This window comes from Anoplopoma fimbria, chromosome 3 (genome assembly GCF_027596085.1).
Source record: "Anoplopoma fimbria isolate UVic2021 breed Golden Eagle Sablefish chromosome 3, Afim_UVic_2022, whole genome shotgun sequence".
NCBI classification, from domain to species: Eukaryota; Metazoa; Chordata; class Actinopteri; order Perciformes; family Anoplopomatidae; genus Anoplopoma; species Anoplopoma fimbria.
Window position 1 is genome coordinate 17,992,404 of NC_072451.1, and position 27,042 is coordinate 18,019,445.

General features: G+C 41.4%; 1 protein-coding gene across 1 annotated transcript in view; it reads left to right on the top strand.

Moving 5' to 3' along the window:
* The window catches only part of gpc1b (glypican 1b), a 58,692-nt gene that overhangs the window by 21,193 nt on the left and 10,457 nt on the right, over window positions 1-27,042 (top strand). The window contains exons 2-4 of the mRNA XM_054596110.1: window positions 13,290-13,448; window positions 25,658-25,885; window positions 26,139-26,302. Of these exons, the coding sequence (XP_054452085.1) occupies window positions 13,290-13,448; window positions 25,658-25,885; window positions 26,139-26,302 (551 nt within the window). The remainder of the gene's footprint in view (window positions 1-13,289; window positions 13,449-25,657; window positions 25,886-26,138; window positions 26,303-27,042) is intronic.

Sequence of the window (27,042 nt, forward strand, 5' to 3'; positions counted from 1 at the left end):
GAGGTTTTTCTTTTTTTTTTAAGGAAGAACCTACAGTATGAAAAGCCCTCTTTCAGGCCTGGACTGAAAGGGGGATTAGACAGAGGCATAGCGAGTGAAAGACACAAACATTCCTTTACACATCTTGAGCAGTTACCTGTCAGAGCGCTGCAATAAAGCTGCTCCCATTTGGGCAATATGCCAAGATATTTGAATTCTAAAGGCCTAAAGGGCGACATGTGAAAGTCTTAACACCAGAATGGCAGTGAGTCTTTGATAAGGGATATCATTTTGCATTATAACCAAATAACAATATTTCTGTAATGTGTTTACACCTCTGATCTTCAGTTTCCAGCAATATTCCCCGCACTATTCATAAATCATACAGTCTGGGAGTGTAGTGCATATCTTTTCCTCTGCCTCTACTGTTACATTCTAGTCTGACCTTTTAGCATCAGAGTTGTACATCAGGTCCAAGCCCTTCTGGATGTAATTTCCCTTGCAGCTATGGTGAAGAGTAATTTGCTGTGGTTCTAGCTGATTTATCCTTGAAGAATGCTCTGACTGTCTGCGCGAAACATAAATTCTCAAACTGCACATAATCTGTCCACTGTCCCCGACAGCGGGGAGAGAACTAATGATTTTTTACATCATTAAGCTTGTTCCAGAGCTTGAGGGGTCATTGTGTGACCAGTCAGCCTTGCATTGTCACGCTAACAAGTGCTAACCCATGACTTATTCAGAAGTATCAAAAGTGAAATGTGTGAAAGTCTTTTTTCATGTTGTTTTCTATCTCCTAGCTTTATAGAGGTCAAGTGGTCCAGTCTGACCTGGTCCAAATGAACCCTAGTCCAGGAAAGGACTTTATTGTTGGTTCCAGTCAAAGTATATTACGCCATCGTGAAAGCATTTATTAAATTGCCTTTTTAAACCTAAACTTCTGCAGCGAGTATAGTCAATAGTCCCATTTTTTTTAGTTTCCAGCCTATGTAACTTTCTGATTCTTTAATATGAAGTTCAAATCATTTTGGGCTTAATTTTTTCATTATGCAATCTTTCCATTTCTCTGTATGCATCACTGATAAACCTGTTTTGAGATGATTGGCAGTCTTTGCTTATTGCATGCACACTCCCAAAAACACACAATAAATGATTACAAAAATTACAACAACCATACATTTAATTTTAAGTGCACCTCACGTAATTGCTCCAATTAAGGATTGGACGGAACACAGCCCATTTTAGTGCACTAAGGCTTGGAGTATGGAGTTATTTGTCTCTGTTTTCTCTGTCTCTGTTATGGGCCGGCATTTAGCCAATGTACCTTCAAGCTGGAACTCAAGGAATGGTCATCAGTATCTGTATGCACTGAGTAATGGGATTCAACTTTGTAATGTTTTGTATCGTTGAGTTAAAGACTCACCAAAAGGAATCGTACTTTGTAGTATGATAACAATATGTGTTCCCTGTTAACAAGTTTTTTTATTTTTTCAATGCCAGCACAATCAAATACCAACAAATAAATGAAGCTGTGCTTTGTCTCTAAACTAATCTAAATACCAATCTTTACGTCACCACGAACATACTTAATGTGACTCAGCTTCCCAGCAAGGGCTCTTTTTTTACTGGACTAGCACAGCCACAGCTGGAGGATGTGGTTCTTCAGTCATTATTTGTAAACGGTCCGGGCCCATGCTGTTATGCATCAGGCAGGAGTAGTGTGTGACATCCGGCATGGTGGCCTACATAGAACAATGATTTGTTGGCCTGGTTTCTGAAATGAGCTACTGCGAATGGTGCTCTGTGATGTTTCATGGCGTTTCAAAGAGGTTTCTAGAGGGAACAGGCTGGTTGGAGAAAAAACAGAGACCACAGACTTAATAGGTCTGACATTCTCTAAGCATCTTTATCTTCATCTTGACACTCGTGTTTCTTTCCATTGGTTTGTGTATGTGTTGACTATCTTCTCCATCACTCTTTGTTTGTTTGTCTGCCTACCTGCCTGCCCACCCTGGGAAAATGTCTTCCACTCTGTTGTATCGTAGCCAGTTTGCCATGTGACTTTCATGTTTCTGTTTGTTTGCCTTCCAGTGTCTCGGCCTGGCTGTCAGTTAGCCGTGTCTATCTGTGTGTTGTCAAGACATTTCACTGACTCACAGTGACTAAGTGAGGCCTGAAGTGCTAGCCTGTTCTGACCTGACTTCAAAATAGACAGCTTGGCACGCACACCATTCACACACAACATCGCCAAAACAGGGCTTTGCTTGTACTGCGTTAGTTCCCATGTCAGCCCCTGTTTCAGATCTGGCTTCGAATATGACTCACTGATTACGAGACTCACGAGCAGCCGTTTGAGAACGATCGTTGAAGCACAAAGCCATAATGCGTCTGATTGTCAGTTAACAGGGACACACACAGTGGAATACACAGCTCTGTCTCTTGGTTCACTGATTATTGTGCTGCTGTTGGTGCTTTGTTGATTCATTAGACCTTAGCTAGTTTGATCATTTAAATGCTTAAAGGCAGTGAGTGTACATGGGATCGAAGCAGCCTGACTTCATATCCAGTAAGTTGTGCAACTTAACGCCTTCAAACCAATAATGCCACTAAATGACAGATGATAATACAATTTATCTTGATTTCAAAAGTAGACAAATTACTAAAATGATACAAATAAGAGGAAACCCTCTGAGGTAACGAGTGATGTCTCGCCCCAGCAATAAATAAAACATGCCAGTGTTTGAGGATCTGGGCAAGTGTGGATCTGCTCTTTGGAAGCCCAGATTCCCTGGCCAAATTCCCAGAGGCAAAGGAAGGAAGGGGGGGGGCATGAACTATGGGATGGACTGAGAGACTTGTCTGTGCTTTGATCTGATGACTGAGTCAGAGAGTGTCAGTTATAGTCCCAAAGCACCAATCTATCACCCAACATTTTATACTTATCTGACTCATTATATAGGATTAAAGAAGATCTGATTGAGGATCCGACAGCCTCTCTATCTGGCTTTGAAAAAACGGTTTGATGGGAGTGGCATGGGTGTGTGCTTGTGGGTTAAGAGCTGCTGATTGATGGCCTTTTATGGGGGCCTTTGTACTGTGACAGCAGCGAGAAAAGAGCCACATTAAATAGTAGAATTACGTTGAAGCCCTCCATCAAATGTGCCATTTGTGTTCTATTAAAAATGCATTTCTGTTCATTTCTATCCAAAGAATGAGAGTGAGAGAACAGACTGTTCATTCTTTCTGTGGAGTGGAAGCTGGAAGCATCAATCTCAGCTGACAGCTTGTAAATGTAGGAGGTCTAAGTGGTTTAATATTTATTATTACCATTATTGTTATTATCATTGTTAAGCAATCCGTACAACACTCTATAACGAAATAATTGCCCACTATCAGAAAATCTATCACTCACTGTATTTCGTTCAATGCACGCTATGTGATTCGGGGGTTAAGAATGTGATTTTGCACAAAGCATAAAATGCACTGTTCTGTTTATTGTGCAAGAATGTGTGAAAGAGGGTGAGAACCTGGAGATGAGCTTGAGAGAGTCAGAGGTCTTGGCAGGTTACAGCTTTTCCTGCAATTCCCATGCAATGCTGTAAAGTTGAATGCGTTAGTTTATCAACTGGAAGAAAAGTATTAGATTCAGATGTTATAACCAGTTATTAAATCATCTGGCAGATTTTTGTATAATTTACTTTTAAGGCTTAAAAGAGACTTGCACGCTTCAGTATAATATTGAACACTTTGTTTCGGTCTGTTTCTTAGGCAACGTTATCATCACATGTGACATTAGGGCTTGGTAATTAGTAACAGGGATTTGTCATAACATGACATCCAGAAATACATTTTAAAAAAAATCTACAAAAGAACCCGTCATCCTGCACACTAAGTCAAAGTTGTGCCAAGCATTTTTGTTTAGTTTTTCCAAAAATCGCACAAAAGAAAGTTTGACAGTGTGATTTTGCAAACAATATATTTTTTAAGAGAAATGAAAAGGCAGTACATCCTTAGATTTCAATGTTCTTAGAGCCAGATTTGTATCTTTTTGTACCACTTTTTTTTAGCATGAATAAAAGTTACCTTTTGCTATTGTGTGTTTACATTATATAAGTTGATAAAACTTTCTTTAAATGAAAAAACTCCATTATTGTTTGTCTTCTGTTTGGTACAGAGGGGTTTTTACGCTTTTTCATGCCTGAAGAGTTTGATGAGAGAATTAAGAGTGAACCAAAATAGTAAACTGCTAGTGAAAATAGTTTAGCTGTAGGTCACGTAATAATTTGGTTCCAAACCCTTTTCCCTTCCTTACCCGTCCCAGGGTTTGTTTGCTCTTTATCTTTCTTTGTGTATATCTTTGGTTCCTTTGTGAAAACGTTTCATCCTCTGCTTTTTCCCTTCACACCGCCCCGGCCCTTCCCATTTTTCTCCTACGTACATCTCTCTCACCCGCATCACCCACCAGCCTCTGCGTCCGTGTCTCTGACTCAGTCCTGGTTGAATGTGTTTGGAGCTCTTGTTGCTTTGACAGGCCCTGACAACAGCAGGTCAGCTTCTATCTATCAGCCTCTCCACCTCTCAGCAGCACAAGGCGGAGTGGGACTGGCTCCTTTGTTTGTTCTTTCACCATCAGGAGACAGCCCTTCCACAAAGGGAAGCTTGCACACTTATAGGAGTCAAGCCATGAGTTCTCTGTCTCACACACACATACACTAATACCTGCAAACAGGCACGGGCTCTGTGCTGCACCAGCTCTCCTTTTCTTTGGCTGTCTAACCCCTTTCACGCATACAATTGGGGCAATTTTAAATGTCAAAATCAGTCTTTAAAAGGAACCCATAGCATTTTTTTTGCAATTGTTGCACTTTGAGGCGTTTCTAAACTCTTGACTACCTGTCTCTTTAGCTGCTAAATGACTGTTAAATGCTCGATAGGTACAATTTTCAATTTATACGGAGGGTTGACAGTCTAGTCGGGAACTGAAGGGGGCCCTTTTCACATATGTGAATAGACAATGCTCTTCTTCTATGTTGTCATTATTTTTGCGATTCGGCCTGCTGCGGTGTTGCAACCAAATCTATTCGGAACAGTTTTGCCCTTCGTGAGAAGTCAGAAATGTTCCGTTCTAGGAAACTTTGAATGTGAAAAAGTCTGACTGGCTCATGGATGTTTTGAGTCAGCAATGTTACTGCTTATGCCTTCCTCATCGCCCCTCATCTCGAAGAGTTCTCGTAGACCTCATTGCGTGCAGTTGCACGGTAGACATGAGCGCCAGTCTGCGTCATGTGACAGGATGTTCTGCCTGATGTATGACAACTGTTGACGCTTCTTGTCAAAGAACTTTGCTAGACCGTCAGTGGAAAATTCACCCCATATACACAAACTCACACACACGTACTTACCAACACTCTACATTCTTCCACACAGAAATGAGGTCAGCTCTCTGAAGCCCGTAGTTGCTCCTTTTATTTTTGAGATGGCCTACAATGCATGTCTAAGATATGGTTCAGATACATATCAGCAGCATAACTTTCTTCAGAGTAACTTTTTCACAGACTTTTTCACAATGCGTCTCTCTTCTTTTTGCTCACACGTACTGAGATTTGGCAAGTCAGTCGACACACAGATGAGCTCAAGTTAAGACATGCCTGTAACAGGCAGGGTGGGTCATAGGGTGTAGCTAGGAAAGTGTGTGTCTGTACAGTATTTTGTTGAATGTGTTATTTTTGTTAAGTCTAAGTAAATTACATTCTGTTGCAGTCCAGGTCAGTCTGAATTAATCTCAGTCAACTGACAAATGAACCAAAAAAAAAAAATGGTGGGAATGGAAATCAAGCGGAGAAGATACTGGAAAAAAAGGCAGGACATGAATGGGCAAGTTGGCAGGCTGGTTGGGAAGCTACAAAACCACAGCAGCCTCTTTGACAGCACTGTGACTGTACCTGCTAAGTGAATGGGACAGGCCACTGCCGGAGAAGCAGCTGGCTCTCACACTCTGCGGTTATTCTCTATATATGTGTGTGGGAACCTTTTCCCACACACATATATAGAGAGAGCCAGAAGGAGATGGGACAAAGAGTAGATGCAGTTGTGCACAATTTGTGTGTGTGCGCATGTCTTATCAGAGTAGGCAGTCAAGCATGTTTCTCAGTGCCACAGCTTCCTAATTACAAAACTTGTTGTAATCCGTTCTGAGATCCCACAGGTTCTGTCCGACCCAGCGCAAATGTTCCATCTTAACAATCCTTTAATGTTGTGCATTGTTCTCTGCTTATCAGTGGGCCTCCAAATGAAGAACAAAATACAGTTTTAATTTAGGTCGTCTATCTTGCTCGCCCACTCAGATTCATTTTTTCCCTTCTAACGTTAGGAAATTGCCATCACTAATACATTTCAGTACGTAAACAATGACTTTATCACTGTTGTTCTCCAGGCTGATGTTCCAGCATCTGGTTCACATCTGTTACTATGGGAGATGACATAAACAGGGACACAATTCATAATGATTTTATTCACTTTTGGGCTCCTCATACTGAAGCTATTTGTTTTTCATTTTGAAAGGTCACACCTTCTAAACCAGCCTTATTAAAGAGCTTAATAATTCTATTAGCATTTTCTTGAACATTGCAATATACTTGTTGTATTTTTCCTTTGGGCTAGGGCAACAGACAACATTGGCATACAGTTTTGGTTGAATTAAAACAAACGTGTAGGTGGTCATAAACATATGTAGGGGCAACATAAACGATCCTTTCTTATCGTATCCAATCCCATCCCGTCTCATCCGATCCTGTCCTTTGCTACTCTGCTTCCACTACATTACTCCTTTTTTGTCTGCTCCATTTGTTAACACAGACTGACCACTGAGTTAATCATAGCCAGAGCTATTACACTCTAACCAAGTACTCTTCTCTCCACAGCCTTAAATTATTCCTTTAGTCATTCCTCTCCCCAGTGAGTAGCTGGTCAAACTTTTCCCAGCCCATTAAAATGAGTCTGATTCAAGTCAGGTGACCATTTGTTTGGGGTGACAGTTGAAAGCAATATTCACTGGCCGTTCAGGTAGTCAGTTAGAAAGCGTGGGCTTGAAGAAGGCAGCATGGAGATCAGCCGGCCTCAGTAGTTATGTGTTATTAATGTGTTGTGTGGCCGCCACCTCGTCTGGCTCGAGGAAGCTATTTATGTGACTTTCTGGTTGGCTCACATTACCAGACTGGTGAGCATCTAGGAGTCTAGGTTAAAGCCTGGGTCGCCCGTAGGTCGCTCTGTGTGTGTGTGATAGGTAGGAGCACAAAGTAGCCGGACTAACAGCAAACAGGAATGCAGAGGGGAGGGGTGGTGGTGGTGGTAGCTGTAAATCAGCCAGTATTAAGCATTTGTTTGTTCGGCATGTGAAAATTTCAGTGTGCACAGTTGGTGGATGAGACATGTAAAGCTCAGTTGCCAATTTAGCCCTGTTATTTTTCACCTGTTTAACCCTAATCCACTGCTCAAGTGTGGGAGTGGGAGCATGTGCGTGATTCCTGGTGTCCATGAGTGTTTTCTTTGGCACTGGCAATAATCCACCTAGCTGTGGACACACTCTCATCAATGACTGGATTAGGCTGCTAATCTCTCAGATCTTACAGCGTGTGTGCACACGCATGCATGTGTGCAAACACACACACTGTACACTGTGGTTTGAAACCGTGTCAGTTATGCAACAGCAATCATAAACAGGAGCCATTCGTCATGTGTGTCAGTGTGGTCGCAGTTATGCCATTTTGTCAAATGTGCATCAAAAGAAAAGCAAGGAGATTTACCAACTGTTAACATGTTTGTGCCCTAAATTCCTGTATGCATACTTCTCCAAAGCTTTAGTGTCAGCAGTGTCCAAATGCAAAAATACAACCTGAACTGTTGCCTAGTCTAGCATTAATTCCTTTCTTTTTTATTAATACAACTGTGGTCTTATTAATGAAATGCTACTACAATGCATAAAGAGTGCGCTTTGCCGGTCTGGTCCAGTTAAGGTTGTTGATTTACGCATATATTTGCAGTTTGGGTGGTGTGCTTAATCAAAAAAAAAGGTGTGATTTAAATGCTGAGTTAAACAGATGCCCGCTGCACTCGGGCTCATTAGGAGCTTGATTATTTGAGTATTTGACGAGCAAGATTAAGCAGAATCCAACACAATGGTTAACTCCAGGTAACATGACATTTATTTTATCCTGGCAATCTTCGCCCCATGTCCAACCCAAGAACAGTTCTCACACAGTGGTCAGGGATGCAAGGCAAAGCACATCAAAGAAAAGTAATATGTGACCGTAGGTCTAACAGTCTAGACAATGTTTACGTGTAGACAATTACACCTATGGGCAATAGGTATTTTCCTTTAAATCTCCAGTCTATCCAGTCTACTTGAGCTGTATGCACAATGCTAGTAACGCAGGGAAACATGCAAACATCACGCAAAATGGACAAGTCTTTTTTTTTTTAGACTCAGCAGACAGCAATGGAAAACAAGAATATTCTATATTCCAATTCTCCACCTTACCAATGTAAAGGACAACTAAACTGAGAATTTGAATAAGCTGTGCATAACTGGGGGCATGCTGCAAATCCTTCAAGAACACTCTGAATAGTCAAAGTCTGCATTGTGCAGCTCAATCAGCACATCACCTGCACAGCTTAACATTTTCTGAATAGATGGAACAAATGTGGCTTCAAAAACTTGCTACAGGCGTGAAGTTGTCTGAAAGGAAAAAAAATAAACGGCTACAATGGCTGTGCATTATGTTGGGAGACAGTGTTTATTTTTTCTTATCTTTTTTAAGCACCCCTTGACCAGAAACAAACAAACAAACAAACAAACAAACACTAGATAGTGACAACAACAAGGCCAGCATTTTGACTTTTCCTGTTTTGTTCACAGACTCCCAGACAAATGACGGAGACACTTTGGCTTTGAGTCATTCTTAATTTCCTGTTGCCCTCTCCTCTCTCCATGTTTCCCACCGTCTCTAAAAGCCGCTGACTGTCAGTTTCTCCCATGCTTTATCACAGTGTGCACGACCCTATTCTGCCTTCCCAGATTACTGTTTAATAGGAGCCTTCCTCCCTGGTGAACAGTGATAAGCTAATGGTTTGGGAATTGCTCACCATTAAGCAGCCGTGTCCGTCAAAAGAAAAGGGAAATAATCAGTGGTTTACTGTTACGGGGTGAATAGTTTCCCTAATTTTGCCCTTACGCATAGATTCATTGTTGGGTGGGTGGGTGGTTCATGCGTGTGCGTAATTTCAGGAGAGGACAGATAAATGTCTTGCTTCCTCTGTGCTGATTGGCCTCCCAGAAGGTGGCTGATTAATGCAGAACACCTACTCTGTCAATTTGAATATTTTTGAATAGCTCACTTCACTTTGAGCAGATCTTATTCATGTGTGCTTTTTGTTTCATCTCTGTGCGCCGACTGCGACGTTTAAACTATGCAATTCATCGTCTCTTGCCAGACCTGAACAGTAATATTATTATGACCGTATTGTTCAAGTTTATCATGCATTCCATGAAGTTTATTCAGGCTGCAGGAACCATTCAGGAACAATAGAGACAGGAAATGGCAAAGGCAGGCTGGAAATTGGTTAATGCAAGGGTAAATCTCTAATCTACGAGGAGTGGTCTTGTGGTATGTAAAGAAAACATAAATTTTTTTAATATATAATATATATATATGAAATAGGATGTCTGGTATTGTAAGCACAGAAAATTGGACGTCTCAAGCATTAGCATTAGCTGCCCTCTCTGTTGTGGCCCTTTTAGATGCCTCTGTTGGAGCCTCCCACTAAAACAGCTCCTCTCCAGATTGAACTGTCCTCCTCTGCTGATTACTCTAGTATCCTCTGGCTATTAGACTCAAAGCGTGTGTGTGTGTGTGTGTGTGTGTGTGTGAGAAAGAGAGAGGCAGAGAAGTGTAAAAGCGAGAGCTATGTCTGGTTGTTAAGGATACATTTCCTCTACACTTTGATCGAAAGTGGCTTACTGTCGCTCTCACCCAACTAGAGACACACACGGATTCAAACAAACACACACACACACACACACACGCACACACACACACACACACACACACACACACACACACACACACGCACACGCACACGCACACACACACACTGTAGTTTACTGAGTCAAATGGAGGAGACTGCCCTGTTTGTAACATTAGCCGACTGTTAGGTTAGCCAACTGGAAACGTAATACTCTTTTACAGGTGACCTTTTCTGCTGTGTGGCAGATGTGTGTCCTGGAATTTGTGTGTGTGTTTAAAACTGCACATGTGCGTGTCCAATCTGCAGATGTTGTGAGTTCATACGGAAAATCACTACATTTTTCATTAATATATGAAATGGACCCTCTGAAGAGGCTGTTTCTGCCTGGCTGCATGTGGAAGCCTCACACCTCCTGCTCTCCATGTGTTTGTGAGCTTACTGTGCTTTAAAGTGTGTATTGTTCTTTGCACAGATGTCCTTCAAATGGCAGGCAGCGAGCAGATTGCACTGGAAGAAATGGCCACAGGCCCGTAATACACAAAGACACTAAAACCAGTCCAGGCATTTAAACGGCCGTCCCGAGGGCTGACAGATAGCAGCTGACCCCTCAATCAATTTATTCGCTCTCTCACCGACACGCACAAATCACACAGACTTGCCTTTTCTAGGTCCACAAACTCTCTCTTTCTCTCCCTTGGCATGTGGATGAGTCACGTCACACCAGGACCAGTGAGAGGATGCTGGGAGATCCTCAGATCTAGGCAGGCCGTCCTCCACTTTCGTGGTTCAAAGAGGGAAATCGCCTTTAATTGCTTCACTTTATTTCTGGTCAATATGAGGCACTTAAAGGAAAGTTGGGAAAACTTGGTTGACATATGATCAATGCATTACATGGATTTTTGTCATACACTCATTGGCTGTAAAGTACAGCTGAGATCGTAACGTGGATAGTATGCAGCAGTGATTATCTCAGCTTACAACTACAGTAAATTAAGCTGAAATGCATGCTTGTAATCGTTGAGCCCAGAAGTTACTATCTTTAACGACGATAAGGATGGGGATCAATGTTATCGATGGCAGCACTGTGCCTATAAACCTGCCCTCAGCGGAGCCTTTACCAGGTGCATGCTAATAATAGCCGAGGGACATTAAATCATTAATCCTGTACTTGTGTGTGTTGACTGCATTTGTATATGCCTTTGTGCAGGCTATGTAAAGCACATTGTTAGGGCGATGATGCAGACATACAGTAGTTAAACATTTAGAGACTTCACAGTCACAATATTACAATGTGTAAGCTGCAAAGCTTTGATGATTAGACTGAGGCTTAGACCAAAGCCTATTCATTCTATGAATAAAGGAGAAAACAGGGCCAAAGGTCTTGGGATGCTTTACTGTACATGTTATGTACACAAGAAAGCATTGTGGGTTTTGTATGCAGCAAAGATTAGGTTTAGTCACCCTGTTGTTAATATTATTGTGCTGTTTTAATGTATGGCAAATTTTCAAATGAGCTTTTTTTTTTTGCATCAGATTATCACTGCTTTGGCACTGAGAAGCAGAAGATAGAAAAATACAAAATAATTCAAAAAGTGTCCATGTTAGATACTAATCAAATACAGTAAGAAGCCGTACTCCTTAATTGCTCACAACACTATACGAACAAGTCATGATGGTTACGTTTAGGGTCTGTATGCGTGTGTAGTTTTGAGTAAACCAGCCGAGAGGCAGTTTGAAAGCTTGTCACTGCAGGGCCTTTGGGTTGGAGGGTAGAGTCAGTGAGATTCAGTTAGGTGCCTCTTCCATGGAGGGTGTAATACAATCAGGATGGAAATACTACAACCTGCACTCTATCTATAAACACTGCTTAGTTACACAAAGTGCAACCAGTGGCACACTGATATCAAATCACAATGAAGATGTTGGCTTCTGTAATACAGACTATGATCTAGTCAGTCACACAAACTGTTATTGTTATCACCTCCAAATGTAGCGCTTCTACTAGAGCCAGGCGTACTTTAAGCCAACATTTGTTCAATTCTGTGGGGTTTGAATGTATCGTTTTGAAACATCACGGTTAAATAGACAGATAAATCTGTGTTTTATGGCTATGGGAAAGGCCTAGGGTGACCCAACAATAAGATGATCTTTAATATTTATTTCAAATGATGGCCTGATGTGAACAACAGCAGTAGAGAGCAAAAAGGCCTCACAAAGGGTTGCCATCCTATCTGCATACTTGCTACAGCCTTTTTTAAATGTCGTCTGTGCGCTTTTGTCTCTGCGCATGCGTCAACAGCTTTAATTAATATTTTAATATTAACAAGAAAGACGCGTTCTATTGACTCTAAAAGTTCAACAGAATAATCTTGACGTCTCGATGTGATTTGTTGTGCTCTGCTCCACATAGATTGTTGCTCCTTGTTTTTACAGTTATTATGTGCTTCTGTGTTTCACTTTGGATTCATATTATACGTGTGTGTAGTAGGCTTGTGTCTGGCAGTAATAATAGTGGGGAGGAATCTTCAAAAATGTTAAATATCCTCTCTCTTCACCTGCAAATGAACATCACCCACATGAATTAGGCTAAATTGCGTGGATGATGGTGTTTTTGTCTGACGTAATTTCTGCTCATTTAAGCCGCAGCTTGACTGCTGTTTTAACCAACTCTGACAGGCCCTGTTTGAATTCTTTCATATGATATTTATTTGCGTGTGTGTGTATACTCACACACAAAGCCTGATCTCACAGATTTCTTTCTACTTGCCTGAGTGTCTGTATCCGTGTGTGTGTCTGTGTGTGTGTGTGTGTGTACGTACACGTTTTAAAATGCATGCACATAGACGTGTGTCAGGATTGCTCATTAAAATTGTATGGGAGCTGATGCTGTACTCCTGCTCCATTGCTCCTATTTCCACAGAGTTCTCCACATCTTGCTAGGTAATCATACAGGGAACTAATTCAGCCCTGCCACCTGGACCGCCAACAGTTTGGGTTCAAGGCCATAAAAACAGCCACTGCCGCTAATTCTCCCGCTCATGTTAATGTTCACCGCTGACTTGTAACATAGGAACTATTAATCTCATTAATCCGGACTTAATTGATGGAACTTTTAAATGTTAATGCCATGTTTGTTGTCCTTTTTCTCCTCTGCTTTTCCTCATCTCATCCCCTCGTCTTCTCCTTCACCCCTATATGTTCTCTTCTCCTCTTCTATTCCATCTCGATTTCCTCCACCACCTCCCCATCCTTTCTTCCTCCTCTGCATCCACCTGTCCTCCTTCTAGGGGAACACCTGCGCATCTGCCCCCAGGGTTACACCTGCTGCACCAGTGGCATGGAGGACAACTTGGCCACGCTGAGCCGCAGGGAGATGGAGGGACTACTCAAAGATGCCGGCCGATCCTTGCAGACCTCACTCACTGGACAGTACAAGGCCTTCGATGGTGAGTTTGTGTATTTAAAATAAGTGTATGACATAATCGGCTGATCACAGTTTTTGACATATACTGTACAAGGACACAAGTTTTGGGTGTTTTTCTGTGTCAGTATTGATAGAACAATACATTGTCTTTCCAGTTATGCTGTTTTAATTTCACACACCCAGGGCTATACAAAAATGCAGACTTACACCTACACACAGTCTGACAAGACGTGTTAGGGATAAGTTTTATCACACAGTCCACTTATTGATGAAGAAAATTGATCTAATGTCACACTTTAACAGGAGAGGCTGGTAATGCCCTGCAGTGGTGTTGTAATAATGCCAAGTTGTTGTTTTCTTAACTTTTGTACCAAGAAAGATTTATCCATCTCATCAACTCTATTTGAATTATTTATATTTATATTTTAATTTTTGAACTTGATTTATTCATTTTTGAATTGAATCACATAATTTGGAAATTAATTTATTTGTTAGGAAATTCATTCCAATGAATTTGAAACTGAATGTAATATTATGAATATGAATTAAGTCTCTGTAACTGTATTTGATCCTCAACTCTTAATACATCCACATTCAGTTCTCCTAATTCAAATTCAGTTTACTGAGACACACACTCGTCGATGAGGAAGAGGTGTCAGAAACAAGAAAAGGACTCTTATTTTCATTTTATCCTCCCTGATACGACTACTTCACCAGGAGGAGGAGGGCAGGCGACAGCTCCGGAGATGGACCTCCAGTCACCAGTTGTGTCTCATGACACAATGCAGTTCCTATTTCAAATTATGTTAACATTTTCCAGTGTTGTGAAAACGTATGTAGAGCAAGAGTCTGCATCACCAAAATCTACTCTGCACCATAGCAAAATATTGTTTTTTTGGTTAATAATAGGAACTAGAATGAAGACTTATTTGCAGTGCTCCGAGTCTGAGAGAAGAAAAATGAGAGAGACAAAGAGAGAGAGAAGGGAGAGAGAGGGATTTTCAATCTTAGCACGTTGGCGCACCAAGGCAATTATTTGTGTCTAATGACCTGCTCCAGTTAATAGAAGGGTGTCTCTGTGCTCCACTTGTTCCCCTTGGCCAGTCGATGACAATGGATCTGTCAGCCAGTCTCTGAGTTTGGCTAGTTAGCCTGACCTTTTCAGATCACAGTGATTAGTGGCAGAGTGACATTTCTTTACTCTTCCTCTATCGCTGTCCTGTTTTTCTCATAGCCCCTCCTTGTCACTCAGGGGGCGGTTGGCTGATCCAGAGGGATACAGTCACCCTGCCAAGTACAAACATAAACACACACGCACACACAGACACACACGCACACACAAACCTGGCCAGGACATACATATTATCTCCAAGTTAGTTTATGTCATCCTACAGTTCTTGAGCTTTCCCAATTTTTCAGGAAAACACCTCATTTAGCACAGCCTGCCAGTAAACAACACAGACTACAGACACAGACTTTCAAGCAGCACTCAGCTCCAACGTATAAACATTCTAATGATGTGCAACCAAAAACTCGTAGTTAAATACACAGAGACACACGTAACTCGTGTTGCTTCAGAATGAGTCATTTGTAGCTTGTTTTTGTTCCTGTTCCTGTGTGCTCAGAGAGTTTATGTTTTTGTGTTGCACATCCTTCCAATCCATTCTAATGAACCTGATATCTTAAAAACTCCTCAATGGAATTTCTTTTAAATTCGGGACAAACATCCAGAAAGGGACAAACCTCCATTTGGACTTTTCCCCTCACCCTCCCCTTCCTCACTGCCTCCACACTGTCCAGTTACAACATGATCACCCATTTGGCCTGCCTTAATGGCTTGTCTGTAGTCAAAAACATAAAAGTATGCCTAACCGGGAGGAGGTAGTTCTAGTTTGTCCCTGTTTCTCATGTCCCCTTATCTCACCTCAATCAGCATCAGATGGGGATGGCGGAGCTGACAGAGGGAAGAGAGAAATATATGTGTGTTGGGACCTTGAGGGCTCAAAACCATATGTTGTTGACTGCGTCCTCAAAAGGCAAGAGCTGAGCGATAGACCGGGGTTAATTGGACCATAACACGTTACATTTGCTGCCACATGATCAGCGCAATTTGGGACCATCCAGCCATTCTTACAAAAGACATCCTCTTGGTATCCTTAGCTGTGGGAGAGTGAGAAGGTCCATGATGATGTCCTTCTGTTTCAGGCTTTGATAAACAAGTTCATACTTTCATAACTAAGTTTGGTTGTTGGATCTTATAAAAACATTCAGTAAGGTTGTTATGGTTTAAAATAGGTGAAGATTAGATGATTCCTAACCACGTCCAACGCAGAATCTTTTTGTGTTTTGTTTTTTATGGCTGAAAGAGAGTTCAGTGACATTGTACCATGCTGCCAGTCCCTGCACATCTGGCTGTGTTTAGCAGGGTGTGGGCTAGCTAGCGCCATGTGGCTAAGTGTAGGGTGTTACTGTTCCAGGCAGACTTGGACTTTTTAGGTCCAGGAACTTTGGAAGAAGCCCCAACCGAGCCACAGATTAGAGGACCAGCATGCTCACATACAGCTGGCTGTGGGCCTGCGAGTGTGTAGCCTACACTGTATATATGCATGTGTTTGTAAGCTTGTGATTTAGTGTGTGTCACAGTTAGGATTTGATAGGTATTTGTATACAGCATGTGTGTATGTGGTTTAAACTTGGTAGTACTCACAATCTCTTCACTGTCATTCATACTTGTGTAGAGAGGTATAAACTAAATAATGTTAAACAAACTTACAGCGTATAATGCAGAGGAGGAAAAAAGGGGGTGAAGTTGGGGGCAGAGTGATATTGAGACGGATGGAAGGATAAAAAATCCAGAGAAAAGGGGACATTTCGTCAGAGAAAGGGCAAAGGTAAGAGATAAACTTGTGGAAATGAAGAGTGGTAGCTAGATGGAGAGTGAAAGGGATGAACGGAGAAAGAAAGATGGAGTTGCGTATGAAAGTGAGATGGAAAAGGTCAGAGAGGACACAGAGTGATGGCACCAAAGGGAGCTGCGTGTTAGATGGCAACCAGGTGTGTTAGACAGACGGAAGCCTTAAACCTGGCAGGTGGTGTTTGGCCCTAATGGTGCCATCACTAGCATCTGATTCACTGTCTGTCTGTGTGTGTGTGTGTGTGTGTGTGTGTGTGTGTGTGTGTGTGTGTGTGTGTGTGTGTGTGTGTGTGTGTGTGTGTGTGTGTGTGTGTGTGTGTGTGTGTGTGTGTGTGTGTGTGTGTGTGTTCACTTGTACTGCTGCCACATAAGTTCATGTGAAAGCACACGTTTTTACTTTGTTCAGGGGGATACTTATTAAGACTATTAAATACACAGATCAAAATAAAATAATAATAATAATATTCACAAAATTCATACCTGAAAACTTTCAAATTTAAGATTTGGTTTGTACAGTAGGTGAGGCACTCATTTTGAATGATTCTAAATACATCTGCAAGGTCAGACAGAGGTTTTCAATGCTTCTATTTGATTTCTTCAGTCCTTTGGTGTCTAGAAACAAATCATTACACATAATAACTGTGCCTTCCCCCTTGTTTAAATGTGTATATGGCCATTGCAGCATCACTCCAGAGAAGGACTGAAACACTAGTCAATTGACTGAAACTATTTTGATAATTTTTCATGCAAAAAAAGCCAAATATTCAATATCTTGGGGACGTTTGATACATCTAATGATTTATTAAGGAAGTTCCAGAGTCTTTTCTTGCTGTTTTTGACTAGACAGACACAGAGAGTGCGGGTCAAATAAACTTATTATATAACTTATTATAAATTCCGGTCTCTTTCACAAAGTGAAAGAAACTGGTATTGGATCACTACTCTTTATCAGCCGATACCGAAAAAGTCAGATTGGTGCATCCCAACCCTTAACTTAGGTTTTGAATCTTCAACACACACACACACACACACACACACACACACACACACACACACACACACACACACACACACACACACACACACACACACACACACACACAAACACACAAACATTCATGCACTGGCACACACTATTTATGAGCAGCCAAATGCTTATTGGCCAGTGTTTTCCAGCCCATTTAATTTGAAGGCAGATCAGTGGTCATAGAGCCTAATCTGATTTGAAGATTATTGGCTGGCTGGTTTATGGGTACTCTTATTGCTAGATGACCAAGCAGGACTTGCCTAATTATTCATTTAAGTAGAGCTCTGAACATCTCCCAGCTGGATTGCTAAGTAATTCCATCTCCTACCAGGGAGATAGACTGAGGGAGAGAAATCCACGAGTATGACATCAAGCACTCTCAATTGTATCCTATCAGATTTAGGAAACAGGCCCTAAACTGGGATCAAAGGACAAGTCTTTATCGCCATCAGCTGATAGCAAGCAGCAGCAGCCTGCTGTATTCTTTACAGTGAAACATCTGGCAGCTCATGAGGAGTTTGTGTTCAGTTGATATAAGAACAGCTTTGGTAATTTGCAAGTGAAAAGACATTTCTTGAATGCATTGGAGTATATGACTATATTTCAATATGTAGTTGAGTTGCAATACATTAAAGTCTACATATGGGATGGACAACATTTTAGGAGCCCCCCTAAATGTAAGGCAGTATAATTTAATAGCATCACAAACTACAGCCAACAAAACGAAGACCTTTATAACGCTATAGGTGAGGTTGTTGCATTTGATTGCATTAAGAACCTTTTACACTCCAAAAGGGACTCATACACCGACAGCTGCCAACAGCTACAGACACCACAGTCAAGTAGTAGTTCAGTTTATGCTGCCCGCTACATGCTCAGTAGATCCTTACACTCCCACTTGTAGCGTAGTGGTCACAACAAGTTGGCAGTAAGCGGATGTCCGCCCAGAGCCAGCACACACCACCTCTGATGACGAAATTGACATCAGGCAGATCTGAGCGGACCTTTGCTTACTCACGGACTTTGAAAATGATAATTGATAACTTTAGTTTTAACTAGTTGTTACCAATAGAGTGGAAACTGATGTTTTAAATCAAACCTTGGCTATTTTTTTTTTCTTTTCACCTCCAAATCACTACACCCATGCTTACTTAGATTAGACATTTCTGGCACATTCTACATCTGTACTGCAATGGTCCTACAATTAAGCAACAGATTTGATTCACTCCCACCTCCCGCCACCCACCCTCTAATTTCCTGCTTTCAGGGTCACCTCTGATGATGTCATGAGAGACAAGGACATCTGCTCCCATTGTGGTGCTTGATTGGCTCATTTTATCTTCATGCAAATCACGTCGGCGGGGACCTGGAGTACACTGGCCTAATTATGCCAAACACATTACTCACCGGGAGCGATGGTGCCTTGGAAGGATAAAATGAAAGAGAGAGGAAAAACAAGACGGAGAGAAAAGGGAAGAGGAATTCACTGTTAGAACGGATGGTTAGCAGTGGAAAGTGAGATTAGATAGAGGGAAAAAGAGAAACAAATGATAGTGAGGGTAAGGAACGGTATGGAGTTTGGAGGAAACAAGCAGCTGAAAAAGAGAACCAGATGGATAGAAAAAGAAACAGGCGTGGGTAAATGGTGCGTAATGCTAGCAGAGGGAAAGTCAGAGGAGAGAAAGTGGAATAAAAGCTTCCGCAGAGAGCCCGTTGATAAATTACATGCATTATGTGATGTGTCGCTGTGTTTAATATGAGTGAGATTTTAATAGCATCTAAATGTTGGCTAAAGGGGCTTGCGGTGCTATTGGGGCACAGTATGTGTGTGATAAGTGTTGTTATTGATGGAGACTCAGACTGACACATAAACACTCTAATGGCTCCCAAATCACCTTTTGTACATTCAGTGCGCCCAGGACAGCAGTATTTGTTTGTGCCTGTTGTGGTTATTTTTTTTAATGTCCTTGCACAGGTGGGGGAACTAACAAAGGGAAAGGCTGAGGATTGTGGGTACTTGTGGATTGGGAGTGGTTCTGGTGGAAAAATAGAGATCACAAAACCATCTGGGAAGAGACAATGGTCTGGATACAGACTACAGACCAGCCTTGCTGTGCCTGAAATATTACAGCTCTGCCAGCCTCCCTTTTATTTCCTTCTCGTGAAGATCAAGTTACCTCAAACATATTCTGTATGTTTGAGGTAACTTGATCTTCAAGTGGGTTTGTTTTTGGGAAAGTAGTTATAATAGCCATTTATAAAACAGTTCACATTTTGATTGATCATTTCTTAACCCAGAGGTATACCATGGGAATAAGATTCATTGCTTATATTGGCCACATCTGTATAGGCAAAAATTGATTTTCAGCAATTGTAATTTTTATGCCATACCGTTAACCAGTTCACAAATTTCATGCATGGCGGAAATGCCTCTTGAATACATTGTGTACTTTTAACCAAGTGCATGTGACAGTTCAAGCCAACCTGAAAAGACATGATGGCATTTAGATTACAGGTGGCAACATGATAAAGTTAAAAGGCTGTAAATCAGTAGTCCTGAGTCTGAGTCACATGAATGTTGCACAACTCATTGTTGTACAAACACCTAATATTCCCTGACAGGATTTGGATATTCCCCAAAAAGTCATGGCAGTCACCAGACAATTAACATGATCGTGTATTTTGATGCAGATCAGATCCAGATGCAGCTGAAAATGTTCCATCATTAAAATAACACATTTAGAGCAGTGTACAGGCTTGGCAGAGGGAACTGGACGTGCTCTCCGAGTACTTTCTAGTTTTATTTTTTTTTGCACCAACAGCACCTGTTTTTCCCTGCCTCCTCTTGGCATATGTCTCATATTTTGCTCTCTGTTTCTCTGCCTCTCTCCTCCCTGCCAAAGAACCAAACAGCTAATATGATCATTCAGCGCTTGCCAAAATGGACAAATAGAATTAAGGCTGTCAGATATGAAAGAGATATACAAATGCTGCTTTTTCCTGTCTTACTCCCTGTCATTCGCTCACTGATCTCCCTTCTTCTATTTAATCAGTCTCGGGCGCACTGCCAAATCTTAGCTGATCTGACATGTTTTTCAGCTAGTTTTCTATATATGGTCAATAATTGTAGTTGTGTTAATGTACGAATCTGCAGTATGTAAGTAGTAGTGTCAACATCACTGTACAATTAACTTTCTGTTTTTCCTCCATTTCAATGTGTGGGAAGTGTCATTTTCTTGCAAAAGCATTTGCAATTCAAAAATCTTTTCCCAGAACTTGGATTGTATATTTTATAATTTTTTGTCAGTCTTCCAACATGGTCCTGTGTGCTTTGAAACATTTCCTGCACATGGAAGATAATGTTTACTGCCAATTGGAGGAAACGAAAAACTAAATGGTTCCCGGGAGACCAGAGAGTTACGTGGGCTAAATCGTTAAAGATTCAGTGATTTCTTGTCAGCCTGTGATTACTTAATCACCAACCCGTATAATATCAGATTATTCAATCAATTGGTGTTAGCTGCAACTTTAGTAGACAGTGGCAAATGTTCTCTGTATGAGAACCCTGAATCTGGATTATCCTGGTATGAGTAGCACAAGCCTCGGTCAGTTAATACCTCTGTGTGAGAAAGTAACTCGGGATCAGTCCAAGCCCTCAGCAAGAGTGATTGGCAGCTGGAGGAACATCAATGGTGCCTCTGTGTTACTCTGAATCTCTTGTCAATAACACAATTCGACAAGGGAGACAGAGTGAGGAGAAGGAGGAATGAAAATGTAGAGACACCAGAGAGACAGAGGGCACGTAGAGGTACAGGCGACTTGTCTGGTCTAAAGCCCTGTATTGATTGATGTAAGACCAAGAGAGGGTAAAAGAGGGTGAAATACTAGAGAGTATCTCTATGGTTTATAAGGGTTTGTGTGTACACTTAAATATGTGTGTTTAATTAGGTAAAGAGGGAGTGGGATGAGTGGACGTAGAAATAAGAGTTAAAATAAGCCTCTGACATGTCAAGGTGGCCTGGATGTGAAGCTCAAAGTGATTACAAATGAAATCATTAACTCCCCTCTCAACGCAGGAAGAAAGTCATTAAGACACACATGCTTGACTTGGCTTATTCTAAGCGTATGAGAGAAGGGAAAGACGGAAAGGCAGAATGTGATGGAGGTATAGAGGTGGAGATTTTCCTAATCTACTGTCACATTAAAGAAAGAAACTGCTGTTAATTATGAGAGTATGCCGTCAATGTGGTTGGTCCCTGTAATGCAGCTGAGCAAACGCCTGAAGTATTTTCATGATATTAAAAGGATATTTTCTCCAATATTCATATACGACACAATATCACGTGCATAGAGAACACTAAAACTGATTTTCAAAACAATTAATCTTTGTTCCACTTCTAAAATCGGACAACAGACTAACTAGGAGGATGTAATCATGATGAGATTATATTGTCACAATAAACTTGTGAAAGAATAATAGTGAATTAAAGCCCATTTCTACTTTTGGAAACAGTTTGGTGGACACAGAGGATGTCATATGCTGCACATATTGTACAGAAAACTCTTTGAGGACATTTTCTTTCTAAAAGGTTTGACTGTATATAAACTCTAGGCTATATAGCGGAGATAAAAAAATTGCAATAACAATAAATTATACAAATTTGTATAACTATTTTATAGCAATATTTGACTCAAAAGACTTAAGTAACCTGTTGCAATTCGAAATGGGCAAGATACAGTAGCTAAAACAATACAAACAATCAATCGTCACCACTAACTGCCATCACTTATATTAAGTTTTAGTTATGACTTTAAATATATACATTGAGAGGTGATAAAGTGTCATTATGACAACTACACTGAAAGTTAGTACAAACACAACCATATGAGCAATACGAGCAATACTCCCATGGCTCCCTCCCTGGAGAGCAGACGCTGGGGGAGCGAAGGTGGAGGTTAGGCTTCATGGGATGATAGAAGATTGAGGGGGAGATTAAAAGGAAGGAGGGGTGAGGGGAGGGGATGAGCCTGTAGCTCCCCGTATCATGGAGACACAAGCAGATGAAGAATGAGAAAGGTCATCTCCACACACAAAAGCTCATGCACACACACACATGCACGGGGGGGCTTTGTGTCATACTAATGATGATCATTATTCACTTGAGCTGAAGGGCAGAGGAGAACCGGACAGCATGATACTATTTACCAAGATCTGCCCTCCACATGTAGTGATATCAGAGCGCTCAAAAAGATGCCTCAACCACATAAAGATGGGAAACAAAAATGTGGATAATTCATTTAATGGAGAAAACTACTTCACTCCATCACCTGAATGAAACTATTTCTCATTTTGCTTTGCCAGACTTAAAGCATTTTTACAGCCTGGCTGACAGTACGCAGCAGGAATGAATTCTAATGGGGATTAAAAGCAAAGCTGCACCAGTCACAGCAGCTCCCCGTCTGTCTGTCTGACTGCCACTGTGTACCCTGTCTAGTGTGTGTGTGTGTGTGTGTGTGTGTTTGTGTGAGGGTCTGTGATCCCAGCGCATCTGTGTGTACACATGAATGTGCTGTCACTTTGAAGGTTGTTTCTCTGTGTACATGTGTGTGTGCATGTGCTTTTCTGCTGACTCTTAGAAGTATGTTTTTTGTGTGTTGGCTTGCACAAATGCGTGCGGTTGTGTGTGTGAGAGACATAAATGCAGCTCTCCTGGTATATTGAGGCTGGCCCTGAGCTGTGTTTCCTGATAGTTTGAGTGACAGAAGGTTCAGGGAACAGGGGAATGATGTGTCATCCAGCTACGAAGTCTCGCTGCTAAACAAACGTACGGCTGCTTCATGTCAGAAGCATTTATCTCAGCAAGCAATATAATCCAAGAAATGATTCACGTCACACACACTGTCATAGGCTCCACATCACCATTCATTAAGTTGCCATTTGCTCTGCACTCTGAGGTTTATAGCTATAATGAGGAGCTTACTGAGGAGGCTTTCTCTATCATGTTGAAAACATTTACATCAGCCTTTTCTGCCTTTACAAAATTGACTTGTTTTGCTTTATTCGCATTTATTCATAAATAATATATTACTCAATTTGAATCTGGTCCCCCACCCTTCTTGTCAATTTACAGCAGGACTCAGTTACTTGGTTTGGTTTGTTTCTTCCGGTGTTTTAACATATAATTAAGAAATTCAGTAACATAATAAAACCGCCAGATATGAATGAAATACATTTCTGAACATAAAAAAAAAAATTGTTGGTTTGCCTACATTACACCAGAGAGGAAGAGCAGTCACAGGTTTTCAACTTAATAAAGCAAAAAGCGCTAATATTAAAGATAAAGGCCTTTCAATTAGATTCATAGAGATATTGGTCTTCTATTGCATTTTTTAACCCTCTATGGCCACTCATTTATGCAAAGAGCTCAATGTACATTGTGTGCATCAAACTGACACATGAACATGACTCTGGTTTAGTAATAATGTACACTAATATTGTTGTGAGCATGAGCCCAACTGAGGGAAACATCAAAGGTCAGTTGGTCATTGCGCTGAAAAAGAATATGGTTGTAGGAGAAGGAACTTGACCTGATATGTCAGGGTGTAGAGCTTTTCAAACCAAAACAAACGTGGATATAACTTATAGCTAAACACATCTTTTCAAATCAAAGGCTCCAATTAAGGTAGACCACTGAGCTTGGAGTCTATGAAAATGCCATAAGAAAGCAGCAAATAACAGCTGCGGTGAAGCAGGATGGCTGGTGTTATTTAATGAGTGGGGAATCAGAACAGAGATGTAGTATCCACCAAGGCCAGTGCTTAGATTATGCCACGCAGATGGGTCAGGATGAACTTAGCATATTAAAATGTTATGTAACTCCAAGTGCTGTGAACGTCTTCAGGCCCTGCGTGTGTGGGTGTTGGAGTTTTGCAACTGTATAACTTGACTTGGTTTTTTTCCGTATGTTGTTGTTTTTTATTTTATTAAAATATGCTGGAATCAGTGTGGGGTGGATGTTTGTGTGTGTTATGATGTCCTTGAAAACAACTTCGTTAGGGGAATAAGCTCTTGGCGATGTGTCCCCCTGTGGAGGCCACAACCTCATCCCCTTTTCACGTCTCCTCCTGATCAGAGGTGGTGGCATGCAGAGATAAGACACCTACAAAGTAAACACTGCTGCAGACTCCTGCTTCCCGTCTCCCTGCAGCACAAACTCACATGTATACACACACAGACAGACAAACAGATAAACACACACACACACACACACACACACACACACACACACACACACACATACATGCACCTGGTTTGAACCCATTGTGTACGTGGATGTGCAGAGCAAATGTTGGCCCTGAATGGATGGATGGTTCGGGGACAGTGTTGTTGCTGCTGCCACACACTTGGCAGAACAGGGGCCTCATTTATAAACATTGTTTACACACAAGACGGATGAACAATTTGTTTATGCCACTGGCCACAGAATAGCTGGCATTCATGAAAACAAACTGGATATGTGAGTGTATGCACCTTGACGGACACTCAACCACTGATGAGTCACCAGTTTTAGCTGCAGCTGTCTAATGTAATGCAATCAAATAAAGTTTTTTTAACCTTAAAACCCTCAATTTCTGCTATGTAGACTTTGTTTTTTAGAGGCTGGAGTGGTTTAATATAATGTCCCCCTCATCACTGTAAATTTAAATGATTGGGAAGAAACTTTAGTATAAGGTTTGGATTTGCAGTTTGCTATCCTGTTTCCATTTTCTTTTTTGTTTGTTCTTTACTCAGTCAGACTTCAACTTTCTTCATCTTTTTTTTCCAATACTGACAGTCTTCCTTCCTGCCTGTCTGTCTGTACCCTATATCTTTTGAATCGTCACTCGGAGCAGTATATACTGCACCCTTAAGCGCTGTCAATTCTCTGACATTCCCTAGAGGTACACTCACACATACTTCAGCTTCAGGTTCACTAACAGTATGAGGCAAGTGTTGGTATGCAGCACAAGGCGTTAAGAGTAAGAGGGGAAACTGTGTTAAAAAAGAATCGGTGTTTTTGCAGTAATAGTTATCTGGGAATATATTCACCTTTCTGGCTCTATGAGGCCGACACTTCTTCATTAATGACTGACTCTATATTGAGCAGCACACACTACATGTACAGTGAGTGGGAACGATAATGTGAGGAGGAATAAATATGCTACAGAACAAAATAATCTTACCCAGTGTGTGGTTGCTGACAGAGTAAATATGGGTTTTTAACCATAACCTTCTAATTTTGTTTTTTAGGTTACTTCCTGGAGCTGCTGAACCGCTCTGCGATTAGTCTACAGGAGACTTTCACTCTAGCTTGGGGTTTAGTATACATCCAGAATTCCCAGGTCTTCACTGACCTGTACACGGATTTGAGGCACTACTACCGAGGCTCTAACGTCAATCTGGAAGAGGTGCTGAACGAATTCTGGGCCAGGCTGCTGGAGAAGCTCTTCTACCAGGCAAACAAGGAATATTTCATAGGTACAACCAGCTTTTTCATAGTGCTACAAATAACAACCAAGAGCTACCTCATAACACAGGTTTATTGACTGAGACCAGTACAAATATAAGGTATATAAGATAAAGAGCAGAACATTTAGCATGACGAAATCATATATCCTACTTCTTGACCTTGTAAATATTTTGAGATTACTTTATCTTCTATTCAAGCACAATCTTTAGATGTATTCTCTACTTCAATAAATAAGTTAATGGATGTGTGTGCTGCCTGCAGGTGAGGACTACCTGGAGTGTGTGTCTAAGCAGATAGAGACACTACGGCCCTTCGGAGACACACCCCGAGCGATGAAGATGACGGTCACGCGCACATTTGTGGCAGCACGTTCCTTTGTTCAGGGACTGGTGGTCAGTGGGGAGGTGGTGCGCAAAGTGTCCCAGGTAAAACCTCTCTTCCAACCCTGCAACTGTTGACTCACCCATTTTCTCCCCTTTTCATTTTGAATGCTATCCCATCCGTCCAGTAACTGTGATTGGTTTCCTTTCCTTAAAATTAAAGGCCCATTTTCATTTTTTGATTAAACCACTAATTGCCTCACAGACCTTTTTAATGGTGTCTAATCTGCTACAAAGCTAATATTATCATCTCCCACCATGTGTTCATTGGTATTCATGTGTTAAAGGGTCTGTATTCATCCATTGCTGGTGAACACCACTGCCCCTGCACACAGGCAGGTTTTTACCAGTCCGTGTGCATCGTATAAAGCAGTGGCAGATCAATGTTGGTGGAAACGAGAGGCTCCATAAAGTATGGCCCACGGCTCAGACAATCAGCCCCTGCAACAACAGTTAATGTCAGCTCCATGCTGAAAAATGTCTCCCTAGGCCGTGGGGAGGGGTTAATATCTCCCAAGAGAAATGGTCCCCTCTGAGTATAAGACAAGAGTAAGGTTAAGATCAGAGCAAGACAGGAATAATTTCAGCTCCTGAAAGGGAGGTGGCCAGTATTGATGCGCCGCTGAAAAATATCTCCCGTCAGACTCTTGGCAAGCAGGGTGCTGAGAGCACTGGCCCCATGAGAAATATATTCATCCTTTGAAAAAAACAAATGCTGCACCACAGATGAATATTACAGTACAATTCATTATCTGAAGAAATATTACAAGGTCAGGCTGTGTGTG